The sequence below is a fragment of the Berghia stephanieae genome, chromosome 2, assembly GCF_034508935.2.
Source record: "Berghia stephanieae isolate SIO BIC M18660-M18661 chromosome 2, UCSD_Bste_1.3, whole genome shotgun sequence".
Classification (NCBI taxonomy): domain Eukaryota; kingdom Metazoa; phylum Mollusca; class Gastropoda; order Nudibranchia; family Aeolidiidae; genus Berghia; species Berghia stephanieae.
The window spans coordinates 128,274,298-128,289,612 of NC_088361.1; the positions used below are offsets into that span (position 1 = coordinate 128,274,298).

General features: G+C 32.4%; 1 protein-coding gene across 1 annotated transcript in view; it reads right to left on the reverse strand.

The window, feature by feature from the left end:
• Positions 1–9,912: 9,912 nt before the first annotated feature.
• LOC144966585 (protein FAM219A-like) overlaps positions 9,913–15,315 on the reverse strand; it is an 8,520-nt gene continuing 3,117 nt past the window's right edge. Inside the window, exons 2-5 of the mRNA XM_078903272.1 lie at positions 15,048–15,147; positions 13,405–13,489; positions 12,136–12,234; positions 9,913–10,296 (exon numbers count right to left, since the gene is read on the reverse strand). Of these exons, the coding sequence (XP_078759398.1) occupies positions 10,107–10,296; positions 12,136–12,234; positions 13,405–13,489; positions 15,048–15,147 (474 nt within the window). The 3' untranslated portion in view covers positions 9,913–10,106. The remainder of the gene's footprint in view (positions 10,297–12,135; positions 12,235–13,404; positions 13,490–15,047; positions 15,148–15,315) is intronic.

Sequence of the window (15,315 nt, forward strand, 5' to 3'; positions counted from 1 at the left end):
TATATATTATATATTGCATAAATAAAATATAAAGCAAAAAGATCTGCCGTTTTGTTTGGTTTCAAGGGTTTTACGGCGCTTGCGACACATTTAGGTCATATCAGCGCCAATAAAAAGAAGAAATGGAAAGATAAAATATTATAGATTTACAATCAAAGCACCCAAGAAACAGTAAGACAAAGGGGATTGATACAAATAGAGAACAGATGTAGATTCCAAGTGCAAACATCAATGTGCTTAGTATGAGATCACCTTAAAGTCTCATCCAGACAACCGCACAGGATCCCACTATGAGGAACACACTAAAAATGTTTACAGAATACATAACTAACAATACATAACAGAGAGATGATTTACAAGGGGAAAAAATATCATCTCCCAAAACTATAATAACTATACACTTGACTGTATCCCTCCCAGTCAAAGACTCCAGTCAGGGCTGGGACAAAACTAAGTCATCCCATTCCAAGACAAAGACATAATGCAACTCGGAAAACAGATTTAAGGGGATAGAAGACACAGCGTGACCTCCTGCCCACCATGGGAGGTCAAAGGACCCCGCCCAGATCTGCCGGTTTAATGCTTTCTTGACGAATATTTTACTCTCCCTTAGAAAAAGTCCTTGAAATGAATCACCGCATTGAGTCCGTGCTGGGGCTTTGTACGTAAAAATGATTCAGCTCAGCACAAAAATGAGACTGTATCTGTGGGGAAGACGGTTTTGGTTCTCTGCCCATTATAAAGAGTCATAAATTTACAGCCCAATATATAACAAATAGCATGTAGTAATGTGAAAGCAATCCTAATATGCTTCTACTAATTTGACTACTTGGGTGGAAATTGTTTGTTCTTAGGGTTACGTCATTTCAGCGCCAGTATAAAAAGAAGAAAATGGGATAGTCAAAAATTATCAATTTACAATTGAAAGCACACAAGAAAAAGTAGACAAAGGGGAATGGTTTAAATATGAAATGGATGTAGTTTCCAAGATGTAGAGATAGATGTAGAGCACACTATCACTCAGTCGGAGACCACCTAAAAGCCTCATCCAAACACAAGCACAGGTCATTGTTACAAGAAAACAGAAGAGCAAACCTGAGACGACAACAAGACAAGATTTGTTTGTGTGTATTGTACTGTCTTTACATATTACTGAAAAGGTACGTTTTTATTGTCAAAACCTTTCATTTTATTTTTGAAATTTTCTTATTTTTAAATAAAGTTATAATTTAATTAAATCAGCAGACTTGTTTAATAACTTAAAGCTATACTTTTGTGGGGACCTTTTTGTAATATCTTTAGTCCGATTGTGGTTGAAAATATCTTTATATTTTAATGTCAAAAACCAGTGACAATTAGTTGGAGGGGACACCCTAAAATGAATACACTCAAATGTTTACAATTCATTATATATATATATATATATATATATATAATATATATATATATATATATATATATATATATATAAATAATACAGTGCATAATAGAGAGATGATCTACAAGACCAAAAAAATATATCATCTCCCAACACGAACGAACACTGTACATTTCGCTGTTTCCCTCTCAGCCTAGGACTCTGGTAAAGAAAAGGACAAAACCAAGTCATCTCATTCCAAGACAAAGACAAAAATCGATTAGAAAGCAGATATAGGGGTATAGAAGACAGTAAGCGACCTCCCTGTCTACGATAGGGGGTCAGGAATCTCACCCAGTTGGGTGGAAAGAGGAGTCAGAAAAAAAAGGACAACGAGCATTGCAAACTTGTGCATTTTAATGGGAATCAAAAGATTAACAATTCAGCTGTCAATACCCCAACTGATTTAACATAAATATTATACTTCACTTTAAATCAATGTATATTTTGTTACATTACTTCTTACAGATATGTAAATTGCCCTTTTTGTACTAAATATTTTCAAAATTATAATCAAAGATTCGTGAGGGTAAAAAAAACCATAAAGCTTAATCAGTTGGGTTGTTTCCTAGAGGTTTTACAGCTCATGCAAAACAATTGTTCTTTCTTTCTTTTTAAAAGTTTTACGGCACTTGCGACACATTTAAGTCATATCAGCACCAGTAAAAAAGAATAAAATGGGATAATCAAATAATTTTAGAATTATAATTAAAGCATCCAAGGAAATGTAAGACAAAGGGTAAAGATTCAAATAGTGTCATAGTGCTTAGTTTGAGATCAACTAAGTCTCGTCCAGACACAAGCACAAGATCCCACCAAAAAACACAAATACTTATGAAACATGATAAAACAAAAGAAAAGATTACACTTCCTAGCAGAGAGATGATTTACAAGGAAAAAAATATTATCTCCAAAAACTATACCTATAAATGTGCCTGTTTACCTCCCAGTCAAGTAGCCGAACAGAAATATCACCGCTAACGACCATGAACCCATTTTACACCCGAGTACAGTGAGGGAATATGAATAGAGAGCCTTTCCCAAGGCCGTAACTTTGCACAGTCCACAGTGGGACTCAAACAAGGTACCTATCAGTTTGAATGTGAGTGTCATATCACAAGACCTAAAAGCCCCTCAAAAATAAATATATAAATAAATAAACAAATTAATGAATAAATTAATTCAATTTATCAACAAACAAATCAAGATGTACCCTAAAGAAAACGTGTAACTTATTTCGATACGTTCTCATTTAAATTTAATTTGTGTCATGTTGTAAACTGTGATGTAATGTAAAGCCATACAAGAAAATACCATGATCAATATCAATAAAATCATACGGTGTATCAACTCAACGTATGTAAGCGTGGTCATAATTTGTGCTCTTACCAACATATATATTCTTTGGATTAGAATCTTTTCTAAATGACAGGATTCATTTTGTGAACTAATTTTTTTTAAATATCAAACTTTAGACTTTGAGTAAATAAATACTTGAATGTATTATTAAATAATTTTCATAAAAAGATGAACACAACGAGGAAAATATTGTCATATCGAAAAGAAAGAAAGATGATATTACCTCAATTTGGCATTTTTCAGCATTGAATCAGATGCTCAATTAGATATTTAGATTCACATTGTGACATCTGAGCTTAAATTTATCATTTAGCATTGGAGAGACTGAATATAGTATCTAAATTACAAGAAACTTCAAATTTCGTGATTCAGATCATTTAGACTGCAATTCAATTTGAAGTCACCCAGTTCACCATACCTAAAGGGAAGCAGTTGCCTCACGGGAAGTAAATTTACAGTTCAAATGAATAAAAATATGGAATCTTTTGATATTTTTTTTTGTTGATTCTTTTATTATTTTTCTTTTTTTTGTTTTGGTTTAATAAATGATATTTTTCTCCTCTTTTAAAGTAAAGATGCAATTTCCAATGAAGGGTGTCACATTTGATGACTGTCAGGATGACATACAACATTAATCAACTCTTTTTCCATTTGTGACGAAATGTATGGGTATGGAAGGCACACTACAGGAATCATGTTAAGCTTAAATTGCACAAAAATCATTAGTAAAAAATATTTAACCCCCAAAAATAAATATATAAAATGTTTTCAAACTGCCCAACGTTAAATGAATTTCCTTGAAAAATGTGATCCAATGAAAAGAACAAAGTCATTCGTATAAATAGAAAATTCAAAACGTTCTACTTCACAGTACAGATACATGGAAAAGAATGATAAATATTAAAAAGAAAAATTATTTGTTGACGATGCTTAACAAAGTGTACGATCCATACCCATTACATACACTATATACTCCTATTCATGGGTAAAGTAAAGCTACATTCCAAACAAAAACTTAAATAAACATTATGCAGCGGGACCTCGAAATTGGGAACCTCTCCAATTGGGACAAAATTCCAGAGACATTCATTTGACAATTTTATTGCAAATTTCCTGATTTTCTGCCTCAAAATATTATATGAACAATGCAAAATTAGCAGGAACACCCAATTGAAAGTTGTCACTAAACAGACAGCTACACCAATGGAAAGTGCAGTCAACTAAGGGTGAATTGTTACAATTATTTCATGGTCTGTGTCATTGTCTTTCATTCACCAAGTGTGAAATAAGTCTCATAAATTGACAGTAAAATCCAAAAGGTGCTGGGACAATTCGTTCACAAAGTCTGAGTTTGCATCACTGTATTTTGCTTCGTCCAATCTGACACCAGCCTCACACATAAAGGGGTATGGACGGGGTGAATGTTTTGTGTGAACAATCGATGGTACATTGTTTTGTTGACATTGTTGACAATTACGTTTATCCAGGTGACATTGCTTTGGATATCTCTAGTTCCTGCTAAAGTTATTAGAATAAAGCAAACACATAAATATGACATTATTGTAATATTCATTGAACAATCAGATGGACAGTGTGTAAACTGCCTTTGCTCGTGTCTATAAATCAATAAACAACCGACTGAATTTATTGCATGATATTGAAGATGTCATACACAACAGGAAAAGAAAAGACTTATTTTTGCACTAAAAAAATAATATTTTTTACCCCATCCCCAATGAAAAAAAAAAGAGAAAGATAATGACTGGTAAAAGAATGAACCAGTTTACTGGTTTTATACCAGCCATTTTGAAGTCTACACGTCTGAACCTGTTGTTCATAGCTACACATCTAAAGCGATTGCCTTGATGTGACAGAGGGGCTTTAGTTCTCAAAGAATTGTGAGACAACTGAAATCATCACCTCCATGCAAATTAGAAAACTGGTTTAATCATGAAAATTTGGGTGGCTACAGACAATTCCCAATTAGAGAGGTACCACTGTATAAAAGTTTGAAGATTATATTCACATAATTCACACACACACACACACACACACACACACACACACACACACAGACACACACACACACAATATACTGCATGCTATCAAATGCAAAAGACATGCAACACAAAAACGATTATAACAAAGGATCAGAGATAGTTTAAAATATGGCAAGCTTAAAGTTAAAGTTATGATGAAGGCACTAATACTAAATCAATATCATTAGATTATATTAATATATATTTTATAATATCTAACTATAACTCTCTCTGTGTCATTGGTTATATAAATGATGATTATTGGCACACTATTAAAATCTGACGTCAGCACCAGCATGCTTCTTCCACTTTCTCAAAAACAAACAAACAAACAAACAAAGATTTAAAAATTTTAAAAATTAAACAAATAAAAATTACAAGAAAAGGGAAGTATATTGGAATTTGCCAGTTTCAGAAAACCATTCAAACATTTAAGAGAGAAAACAGTGAAAGAGCTGAAAGAGCTAATTAGGTAATGATGACAAATGAAGGATTTCTTCCCAGATTTTTACAAAAAAATATGTGAAAACTTCTCATTATTGTTAAAAAAATGCTCCTAAATCACATAAAACTATCATGTCAGACCAACTGACAATTGAAACAAAATTCAATTTTAAATATTGCACATTTACTAACACAAGTAGTAATATTCAGATTAAACATAAATATAATATAGATCTAGAGTTAATAGGGTCCATTTAGATGTAGGATTGAATAATTCAAACATGGAACTGAAGTACAGTGATTTGTCCAAGTGTGTATTCTGAGATCACTAAAAATAACTCATCCAGACAAAATCACTGGATCCCTACCAAAAAGGTTGCATTCCATAAATGGATATGGTATACATATCCATAACAGTAACATTATTGAGAGGCAATATACAAGTTAACTCACAACACCTAACACCGACTCTATCCGTAGTTTACCCGGGTTACTTTTACCCCATGCCTATTTATTACATTTTTCTGAGACCAATTATAGGCGTAGTATCAAAACTAGTGTTTTTAATTTTTACATGTTAATGATTGTTGAATAAAAATATCTATACACATGCCCATTTTTAATACATTGTTTTCCAATTTTGAAAAATAGCAAAATCTCTAGGATTGAGTGAGTTAAAAAAGCTGTCATCTCCACAAAAATGTCCGTATGACATTGTCTAAATCAAAGACACAAGGAAGGGTCATAACCAAACCACTCATTACACAGCAAGGACTGTAAACTATGTAAGGGAATATAAGATGAAGCAGAGTTAGAAGAGAAAAAAAAATTAAAATATTAAACTTTTTTAACTTCAAAACCAAAAAGTCCACAACGTCAAATCTTTAAAATAAAATTGAACGATTAATTTTTGTATATTTTAAAAGTTTTAGAGCAATTACGACACTTTCTGCACCAGCACAAAAGAAGAAAATGGAATGGTAAAAAAATTCTATATTTATCAAAAAAAGCAAATGAGAGAAAGTAAGTCAAAGGGGACTGGTTCAAATAGGGAACAGATATAAATTTTAAGAGCACACCATCAGTGTGCTTAATTTGAGATAACCTAAAAGTCTCATCCAGACACAAGCACGGGTTCCACTAAGAAGAATAAACTCAAATGTTTACAAACTATTATAAATTCAAAACAAAAATAAATATAACAATACATACCAGACAGACGATTTACAAGGGAAAAAAAATATCTACCATAACTATAACTGTACATTTGACTGTTTCCCTCTCAGCCAAGGTCAGGACAAAACTAAGTAATCTCATTCCAAGACAAAGACAGAAAGCAAGTTGAAAAACAAATATAGGGGGGATAGAATACACAGTAAGTGCCTTCCACTATGTCATATTTGGTGATTAACATGAGATGAATAAAAAACAATGGAAAACATTATGTACGGTTAATAAAATCGTGACATCATTTTACAAAAAGCGTTTAGGTAAAAAAAAAAATGTTAAACAAATAATTCATAATACACAAAAATGGACCTCTAGTCACAAAATATATGTAATACTCTGGATTTGATAAGTGTTAAGTGTTTAGTAATCTATTGTTCAATGAGTTTAACAATGCTTCTGAAACGTTAAAAACATATCAATGTCAATAAAAAATGAAAAGTAAAATTATTACAATCAAGAGTTCAGCACTAAGGAATAGGTAAGATGAAGGAGACAAGTTCAAACAGAGATCAAAGAGACAAGTCCGTGTGTCTAGTCAAATACTTATCCAGACAATGAATGCACAGGATCCTAGCCATTAGGACATGATTGAATTGGGTTTTTTTTAAAGAAAAGAACTTATCTCCCAAAAATACATAGAACATACATTTCTTTACATTCTGCCAAAGGACCTCAACAAGAGCTGGTTTAATTTTATTTTTTTAAATTATTTTTTTTTTTTAACCCAAAAATAATTCCCTCTGCATTTTGAGACCAGTCTTCTTCTTCTTCTTGTATGCTTTATAACTGGAGTCCCGTTTCGAAGATGAAAGTACTTGTCTTTCTGAGTTCTTCTAGTGGGCCGATAAGTTTTTTTTTTATGTAGAGAAGTTGCAGAGGGCCATCTCTCTATGGGTTGAGCATTTTCTGCATCACTGCACTACATGCTCTGCATCTTCCTCCTCCTCACCACATGAGCGACCTGTAATGAATCCCATTATAGTGACACCTCTAAGCTTGTTCCATGTTCTGGTTGATGATTCTTTGATCCAGACAAATAGTTTTGCCTGAACAGAGTCATTCACATTACAGAGATGTAACTATAAAATTATTCTCAAGTATGGCTATAAAACCATGGAAAGGTGAAAGGACGGAAAATCCCTTGACCAACATTGGAAGGTCAAGAGCTCCCATCTAGTTTGTTTGTTTGTTGTTGCTTTAGGTCTCTTCCAACACAATTGAGGTTATATGAGAGACCGCTGAAACAAAAAAACAAGCAATCTAACAAAAATAGTACAAATGTCAATCAAAATCATAACCTAAAGATATCATAAGCTAAATTATAAATAACCAAGAACAAACAGGCAGAGGATTTACAGGGAAAAAAATATCCCCTGTCAAAAATACAATCACAAACCAAAGAAGCAGGATAGGCTAGTAAAGAGAAGAAGAAACGACATCACTATCGGATCGTACACCCATGCGAACATCATAGGTATATGATTCAAGGGTGATGCTCCCATCCAACCACCCGCAGCTCCCATCTAGAAAATGTGTAAACACATATGAAATGCAGCTGACGGATTGTGTTAAATAAAAAAAGAACTGATGAATAACTTCAAAACGCTTTACAACAGGACCCTAGCCGACAGCAACAACAACTAGACCACATAGCCGTTATATTTTTTTAAAAAGAGGTAACAGAATCAAAGGCATATTTAAAAAATCAAATGCGTGGATTGTGGATTGTCAATAAGCGTAAAATCAAACAAAATTAAAACAATGAACCAAAAGTAGAACACATATTTGAGCAATATATTGCAATACAATAAAATGGATTTAGAAGATCCTAGAACAACAATCTGAGTTTCAAATGGATGAAACCCCCGTTCAATACTAACTGTTAAATGCAATCAGATTAAATCAGACTTTTTGAATGAAAAGAATTAAACAATAATATGGAATTCTATGATCAAAAAAATAAATAAGAAATAGATAAATAAATGAAGATAGTTATTTTTAAAATCATATGAAAGGTACCCCATAACTTCTTTACAATAAGAATTATTAGGCAACCTCTTAATTTGATTTAAAATTATGAGATTAAAACATGGAATGTTTCATTTGTTTTTAGGATTTTTACGGTGTCACTTCTGTGCCAGAAAAGAGGAAGAGGATGGAATGGTCAAAAATAGATTTATGATTAAAAGCACCTGAGAAAAAAATAAAAACAAAAAAAAAACCCCATGGAATGAATTGTCTCTAGACTATATTGCTGGAATTGGTTTGGGAGTATAAGAAACCTTTTATCCTAAAAACTGAGAAAAAAGTAACATGAAAAAACAGATGCACGCACGACAATATTTCAATTTCTATCACTCAGTAAATAAAGAAAAATAAATATATATTGAATGATGATGAATACTGATATTGCTCTACTGCACCAAACGACAAATGCAATCTATGGATTAGTCAAATCATGAGCATTATTGCAAATCGTGACAAGAGTTTTAAAACATATACAACCAAGAAGTAATGTTTGTTTCACTTAATAATTGAGCAACTCATGAAATAAATTTAAAATTGTGGCATCACAGATCATATTACAAAAGAAAGCATAAATCGAAATAATTAAACAGATCATGGAAAGTATTTGAAAAAAAAAGGTTAAAAAATAAAATAAATATATAAATAAATAAATAAATAAATAAGATTTTGAAATAAATTTTAATAGAACCCTAGAAGAGAATGGACTTTATTTAAAATATAATAAAATGTTGATGAATGATCGTTCATTAATTGACTAAATTATATCAGATCTATAATGTCAATACTTTTTGCCTCATAACAGCTGTCAATGTCAATGAAAGAGAATGATTAGATTTTTTTCTGATTTCAGTGAAAAAATTAATGATAATGACAATGAGACCAAAGGAATACTTTTTTAAAACCATAACTTACATGTTTAAAATTTTAAAAATAAATAACATCAGCATTCAATACTGTTGCTCACCAAAATCAACAATCACACTATAAAACCATAAATATATAATTTGCTTTCTTTTCTGCAAAGTTCAGCTTCTTCACAATGTGCAAACAAACTAATTCCACACAAATACATTATGGCTTGAGTCATGTGGCTTTTGATTTTAAAGGGTTCTATCTTTTAGTTGTAACTAATCTTTACTTTTGCAAATGCTCTCATCAGCATCTTGACTATTCAAATAATTATGATAGATTACAAATATTGGCAATTCTCTTCCGACAATTGAATCGAAGCAGTCGTATTTAGTGTAGCGACCTAAATTTTTTACACTGAAAAAAAGAGTAGTCAAAGATGCTTTTTAAAATCTTTTTCATTCCTTTTTTAAATGACTAGATGTTAAAAACTATTTGAATAAGTAATAGAAATTGTTTCTCATGACTGATTATTACCATATGATATTTGTTTTTTTTTAATGCAAGAAAAAATTCTAATCAAGTGAAATAACTCTCTAAGGAACGCAATTACATTACAATGTTGACTTTCTACATTTACTATTGATATAGAATGAGCTGTTGAGTATGAATCTTGGAAAAACTTTGGAAGCCATGTTGATTTCATATGGACAAGCCTAAAACTGTAACTGTGCGGAACGTCACTGGACATGACATCCTATGTGAACATTACAACAGCTCCATCTCTCATTCAGAGGTCGGGGTGGGATTAGGTCAAGGTCCTCATCATCAGGCTCAAGGTCGAGGTTATAACCATCTTTAATCAACTGGTCTTTGATTTCCTTCTGAGCAGCCCTGGGTATCCTTAACACATCAAACTCATCCTCTTCACTGAAAGCAAAAGCAAATTTGAATTTAAAATTGAATTTTAAGAGTTCTATACATTAAAGGATGGATAACTCAGTTACGCATGAGTTGATGTTCTGGTTGAGATGCCAGCTAAAGATTCAGAAATGTGTCTTTTGGGAGAAAAAAGTGTGTAATTAAAAAAAAATAATTTTAAAGTAGAATCCGGTGCAATAAAATTGAACATCGTTCACAGCGGTGTGACATTGTATAAATAGCCATAGCCTCATATCAATGCAAATGCAAGGAAACAGTGGTGTGCCAAAAATATAAAATTTTATAATATTTTCATATAACTCAATGATACCATTTTTGCGTTGAAAATTCAACACTTTGGTAATAGGTGGCATCTCTGTTTTTACTCAGTCCCATCCCCATCTCTAAATATAACATGAGTAAAACAAAAAATGTATCGCTTACAAATTATTATAATAGAAACAAACAAAATCAAAAGACTTAGGCATTTGAACGCAAGTGCGGATTGATACATAGTAAGGAAGGGGGGGGGGGGTTGCACTTCTGCTTGGTAATACCTATTAACTTATTATTCGATCCCCAGTTGAGGTAGACTGATTTTTTGGGATGTTTTTTTTAATTCTATTTTTCTTTCTTGCTTTGTCTGGCACCTTTAAGACACACTTGTTCAGACCATTAACTTATGAGGGACAGGGATGTGATCTTTGAGTTGGGGCTGCCCATGTTCAACACCAGTAAGAGAAGACACTAGATGGCTGCCAACAGATTTATCTGCATTGCAAAAGTCAGATCTCCATGATTTGCCACTTACACCTCGTATGGCTATCACAGAGTATCCAACGCTACAATGCATGCATTGGTACAACAACAAGATAAGGGACATCTAGAGAGATGGTAAATACATGCGCGAACTAGCTTTTGCAATTTGTCTACTTTCAGCATGAAATTATAGTGTGACCATGAGATGCTCAGGTGCAGAGGATAGCTAAAGATGTTTAAGACTGCATGAATACTCATAAGAAACAAATCTTAACCAATACTACGGCCAATAATCATATTGCTGTGTCAAGACAGAATGACATCTAAAAATGTTTATGTTTAAATTACAGCATTCCTACCTTTTTATAACTTGAGTTGTGTCAAAAAAATGTTCTGTAAATAGTGTTTTTCCAATGATTAAACTCACATCACAGAATATTTAAAGACTAAAAGGTGTGCAATTTTATTTTCCATTTATCTAAAAAGAATAGTTACATTGTTTTGCCTTCAGATGACAATACACAGTCTAGTTCATTTATATTTATCTTTCATTACATTTTTTCCCATTTTTTAACTCTAAAAGTGTAAGTAATAAAAATGTCAACAGAACTCATATCTTTGTCAATATCTTTAACAAAATAAATCATCATCAGGTTCAGCTTCTTAATCTACAAAAGGCAAATTACCCATCTCTGTAGATTTGAAAAAGCAACAATTCCCTAAAAAAAATCTTCAAAAATTCAACAGACAGTCGCACAGAAGTAGATATAAACTTCTAGTGATAAAACGAAGGACTAATAAATGAAAATCACAATGAGCACCAGAGCACATGGAACACACATCAGCTGGCAAGGCATGTTATAATCATAATTGATCACAAAAGTCAAAAACGAATTTTCGACGAACAGACAACAAAATGCAATAACTGAGCTGTCTGATCGAGTAACAGATCAGTTCTATAGCTCTTTAAATCCATGATGTCATACTCTTAGACACTTTGACATGAACAGAAGAATGACAAGTTGCGCTTGAACCCATATGAGTAATTACATTTCATTAGTTTCATTTTCATACAAGTTATTCATATACCTTTCATCTGAAACAATCGTTACAAGTGGCTGTTGATCAGCAGAGTAACCCTCGGTATCTTTATGTGTAATTCTGTTGTTGGCATTTGGCACTGTAAGTCTGGAAATAAAAGTATGAAAGGATTTCAATTGTGTGAATTATATATGAATACTGAAAAGATCCGTGGGATGCAATAGTGCAACAAATTTGCCAACTTTTCAGAAACAAAAATTCTGGAAAAATTATTGGGCGAAAATAGGATTTAAATGAAGACGTGATAATCATGATAGTTATGATGATGATGACGATGACGACGACGACGATGATGATGATGATGATGATGATGATAGTGGGTTTACTGGAATAATAAAATACAATAAAAAATGATGAAAATAGCTGGAAATTAAGGAAATCAGGAATGAGAATATCAGGAATGTCCCGATAAAATTATCAAATAATTTCAAGCTCAAACCATGTGTAGCAGGCCAAATAAAATTTGCATAAAGTGAGGAAGACCCTAATAACTATCATTTTCAAATTAGGGAGCGTCATTTGCCAAGAAAAATTGGGTTAAAACAAAATGATAAATCTGAAATAAACCTTTGCACTACAAAGATTAAGCATCAGATAATAAATAGGAATGTTCTGTTTGAAATAAGTGGAATTTAAACCAAAAAGCATAAATTAAAATGAGTCACATTACCAACATATCAAATTTCCAAGAATATGAAAAGCATTTGTGATTTCTTGATTAAATACTGTCAAATCAATTTCTAAGTGAATCGATCATGAACACTGTTGAAAAAGCCTAACAAAATAATTGGGTAAAATTTACAACATCAATCCAAATAACTTTTCAGGTTATTTTTGTTCTTTTTCTTTTAAATGCGTTCATTCAATGAAACAAGGGGATGAAAGAGGGGTAAGTAAGGTACAGGTGAGTGGCATCAAGATTCAATGCCCTGGCTAAATTGCAATATGTTCACATACTGGGGCTTGTATTCTACTTGTTACATAGTCAGTGCAATTATCTGAGATGTTTCATCCGTTTTCTATGTAAGGTAAGGATACCGTGTAATATGTAAAATAAAGGGGATAGTTGGGGGGTTAAAAATACAAAGTTTTCGCAAATACAAATAAACTCCTTTGGTACGGTACTAAACCTAATTCATCAATAAAATATATGATACCAACATTCAATATTTGTGACACAAATACATATTTCACACTTCATACGTATATCATGCGATGCTGCACTATTTTTGTAAAGATGTTCATTATGATTCTTACCTGGATCGAGAAAGAAAATTTGATTTTTTTGGTTGATTATCTACAGTAACATTTGCAGATCTTCTTGCATGATCTCTCTGTCTCTCTGTAATGAATGCAAGTACATATACTTTAAAATGAGAGAGAGAGAGAGAGAGAGAGAGAGAGAGAGAGAGAGAGAGAGAGAGAGAGAGAGAAAGAGAGAGAGAGAGAGAGAAAGAGAGGGAGAGAAAATGGGGGGGGGTGTAAAATAGCTCAAACAATTGTTTACTATTCTTTAAACTATTAAATCAACATCTTCCTTTTTTTTTAGTATCTACCAGATGAACAGTAAAAACCTGACTCAAAAAAATCTAATTGGACACTTCACAGTTTTATTCCACATACATTCAGAATACCTGTAAAAAAAGTTTCAACAAAATCCAATCAAGCTAGTATTCATTATATAACATGTTCTAGATGTCTCCCATTTCTTCGAATACAAGGTATAATTTGATGCATGAAATTCACTATAAAAATTCTTTAGAAATGTCTCTGGCTGCCACAATGATGACTTCTCTCAACTCAAGAATGTTTTCAAAGATTTCCCCACACACTCAGCCTTTTAAATATCCTCATAAATAAAAATATAGAGGTATAAGGTCAAAGTATTTGCAGCCAAATTGTTTTCAGCCCCGCGACTGATAATTTTGTAGTCAAAATGATTGCTATGCCATTGCAATACATATTTGGACATATGAGGAGCAGACCCATCTGGAAAATATTGTTCTTCACATTCACATGAACATACGTGCTAACCAACACCACTCCAGAGCATTTGTAGAAAACCCAAGTACCATTCTGAATTAACTATTGAATTAAACTGTTGTTCCTCCTGGAAGAAAAAGGGCTGCAATGATGCCTTGGTAGCTCAGTGCAGTCCATACTGTTACTTTCTGGTCAAGCAGCCCTTTTTCTAAAACCTTATCTACTGTTTCTGTTCCTCAAAACACAAATTTTTAAAGTTCACACAACTGTTCATTTGAAAATGGGCCTCATCAGAGAACCAGATGTGTTAAATGAATGTTTCATCATGCCTGATCAATAAACCAAAGCAAAGTCAACTTTGGTAGTGATGGAAGTTAAAAGTCATGTGGTGTCAGTTTCAAATCCTATTTCAATATTAGTCCCACGAGATTCTCTGGCAAATATCTCAGCACCTCATTGACTACTTTGCGTTGTTTAACAGAGTCACCACTGTGAGTTTCGCTGTTTTTGTTTGTTTTTTCTACGGAGTCCAACCCCTCAAAAGTTGCAGCCACATTCTTCATCATTGAAGTACTGGGGAGTTGCTGCTTGGTTTGAATGTCTATTCCCTGTTTTCTTGCTTTAAAAAATGCACATGTAATTTGTGTGACTTTGTTTCATAATAAAATTTTAGGGCAAAATCATGCTGTATTTGAGTAAATCACCTTCTATCTTTGTATTCAGCTACACATTTATAGAAACCACAACAAAGTATTAACTAAGTCATGTTCAATTTTGTTGTTAATCCATGCTAAAACAAAAATAATCTTATTTGAGTTTCTTTCTGGCAAGATTAGTGCTGGTCTGCTGATATGTAGAAGTAAATTGATAAAGAGTAGAGCACAAATGGATTAAGACATTTAGAAACCGAGACAAACCTATTTTTTTCTGTAGTTCAGATGTCTTCTTGAGTGCTGAGTAGGATCCAGATTTCGTTGTGGCAGGAATTGAACTCTCATTTTCTTCATCATTCTTACTCTGGTAACAGGAGATAGCAATTTAAGTACTTTCATGTAAGAAAGTGATCATTATTTATTTTAGATTACAATTCTGAAGAGTAAAATTGTTACAAAAAAAAATATAAAAAAATAAAAAATAATATTAAAAAAAGAAAAGAAATATGCAATGGAACTACATTTTGAGTTT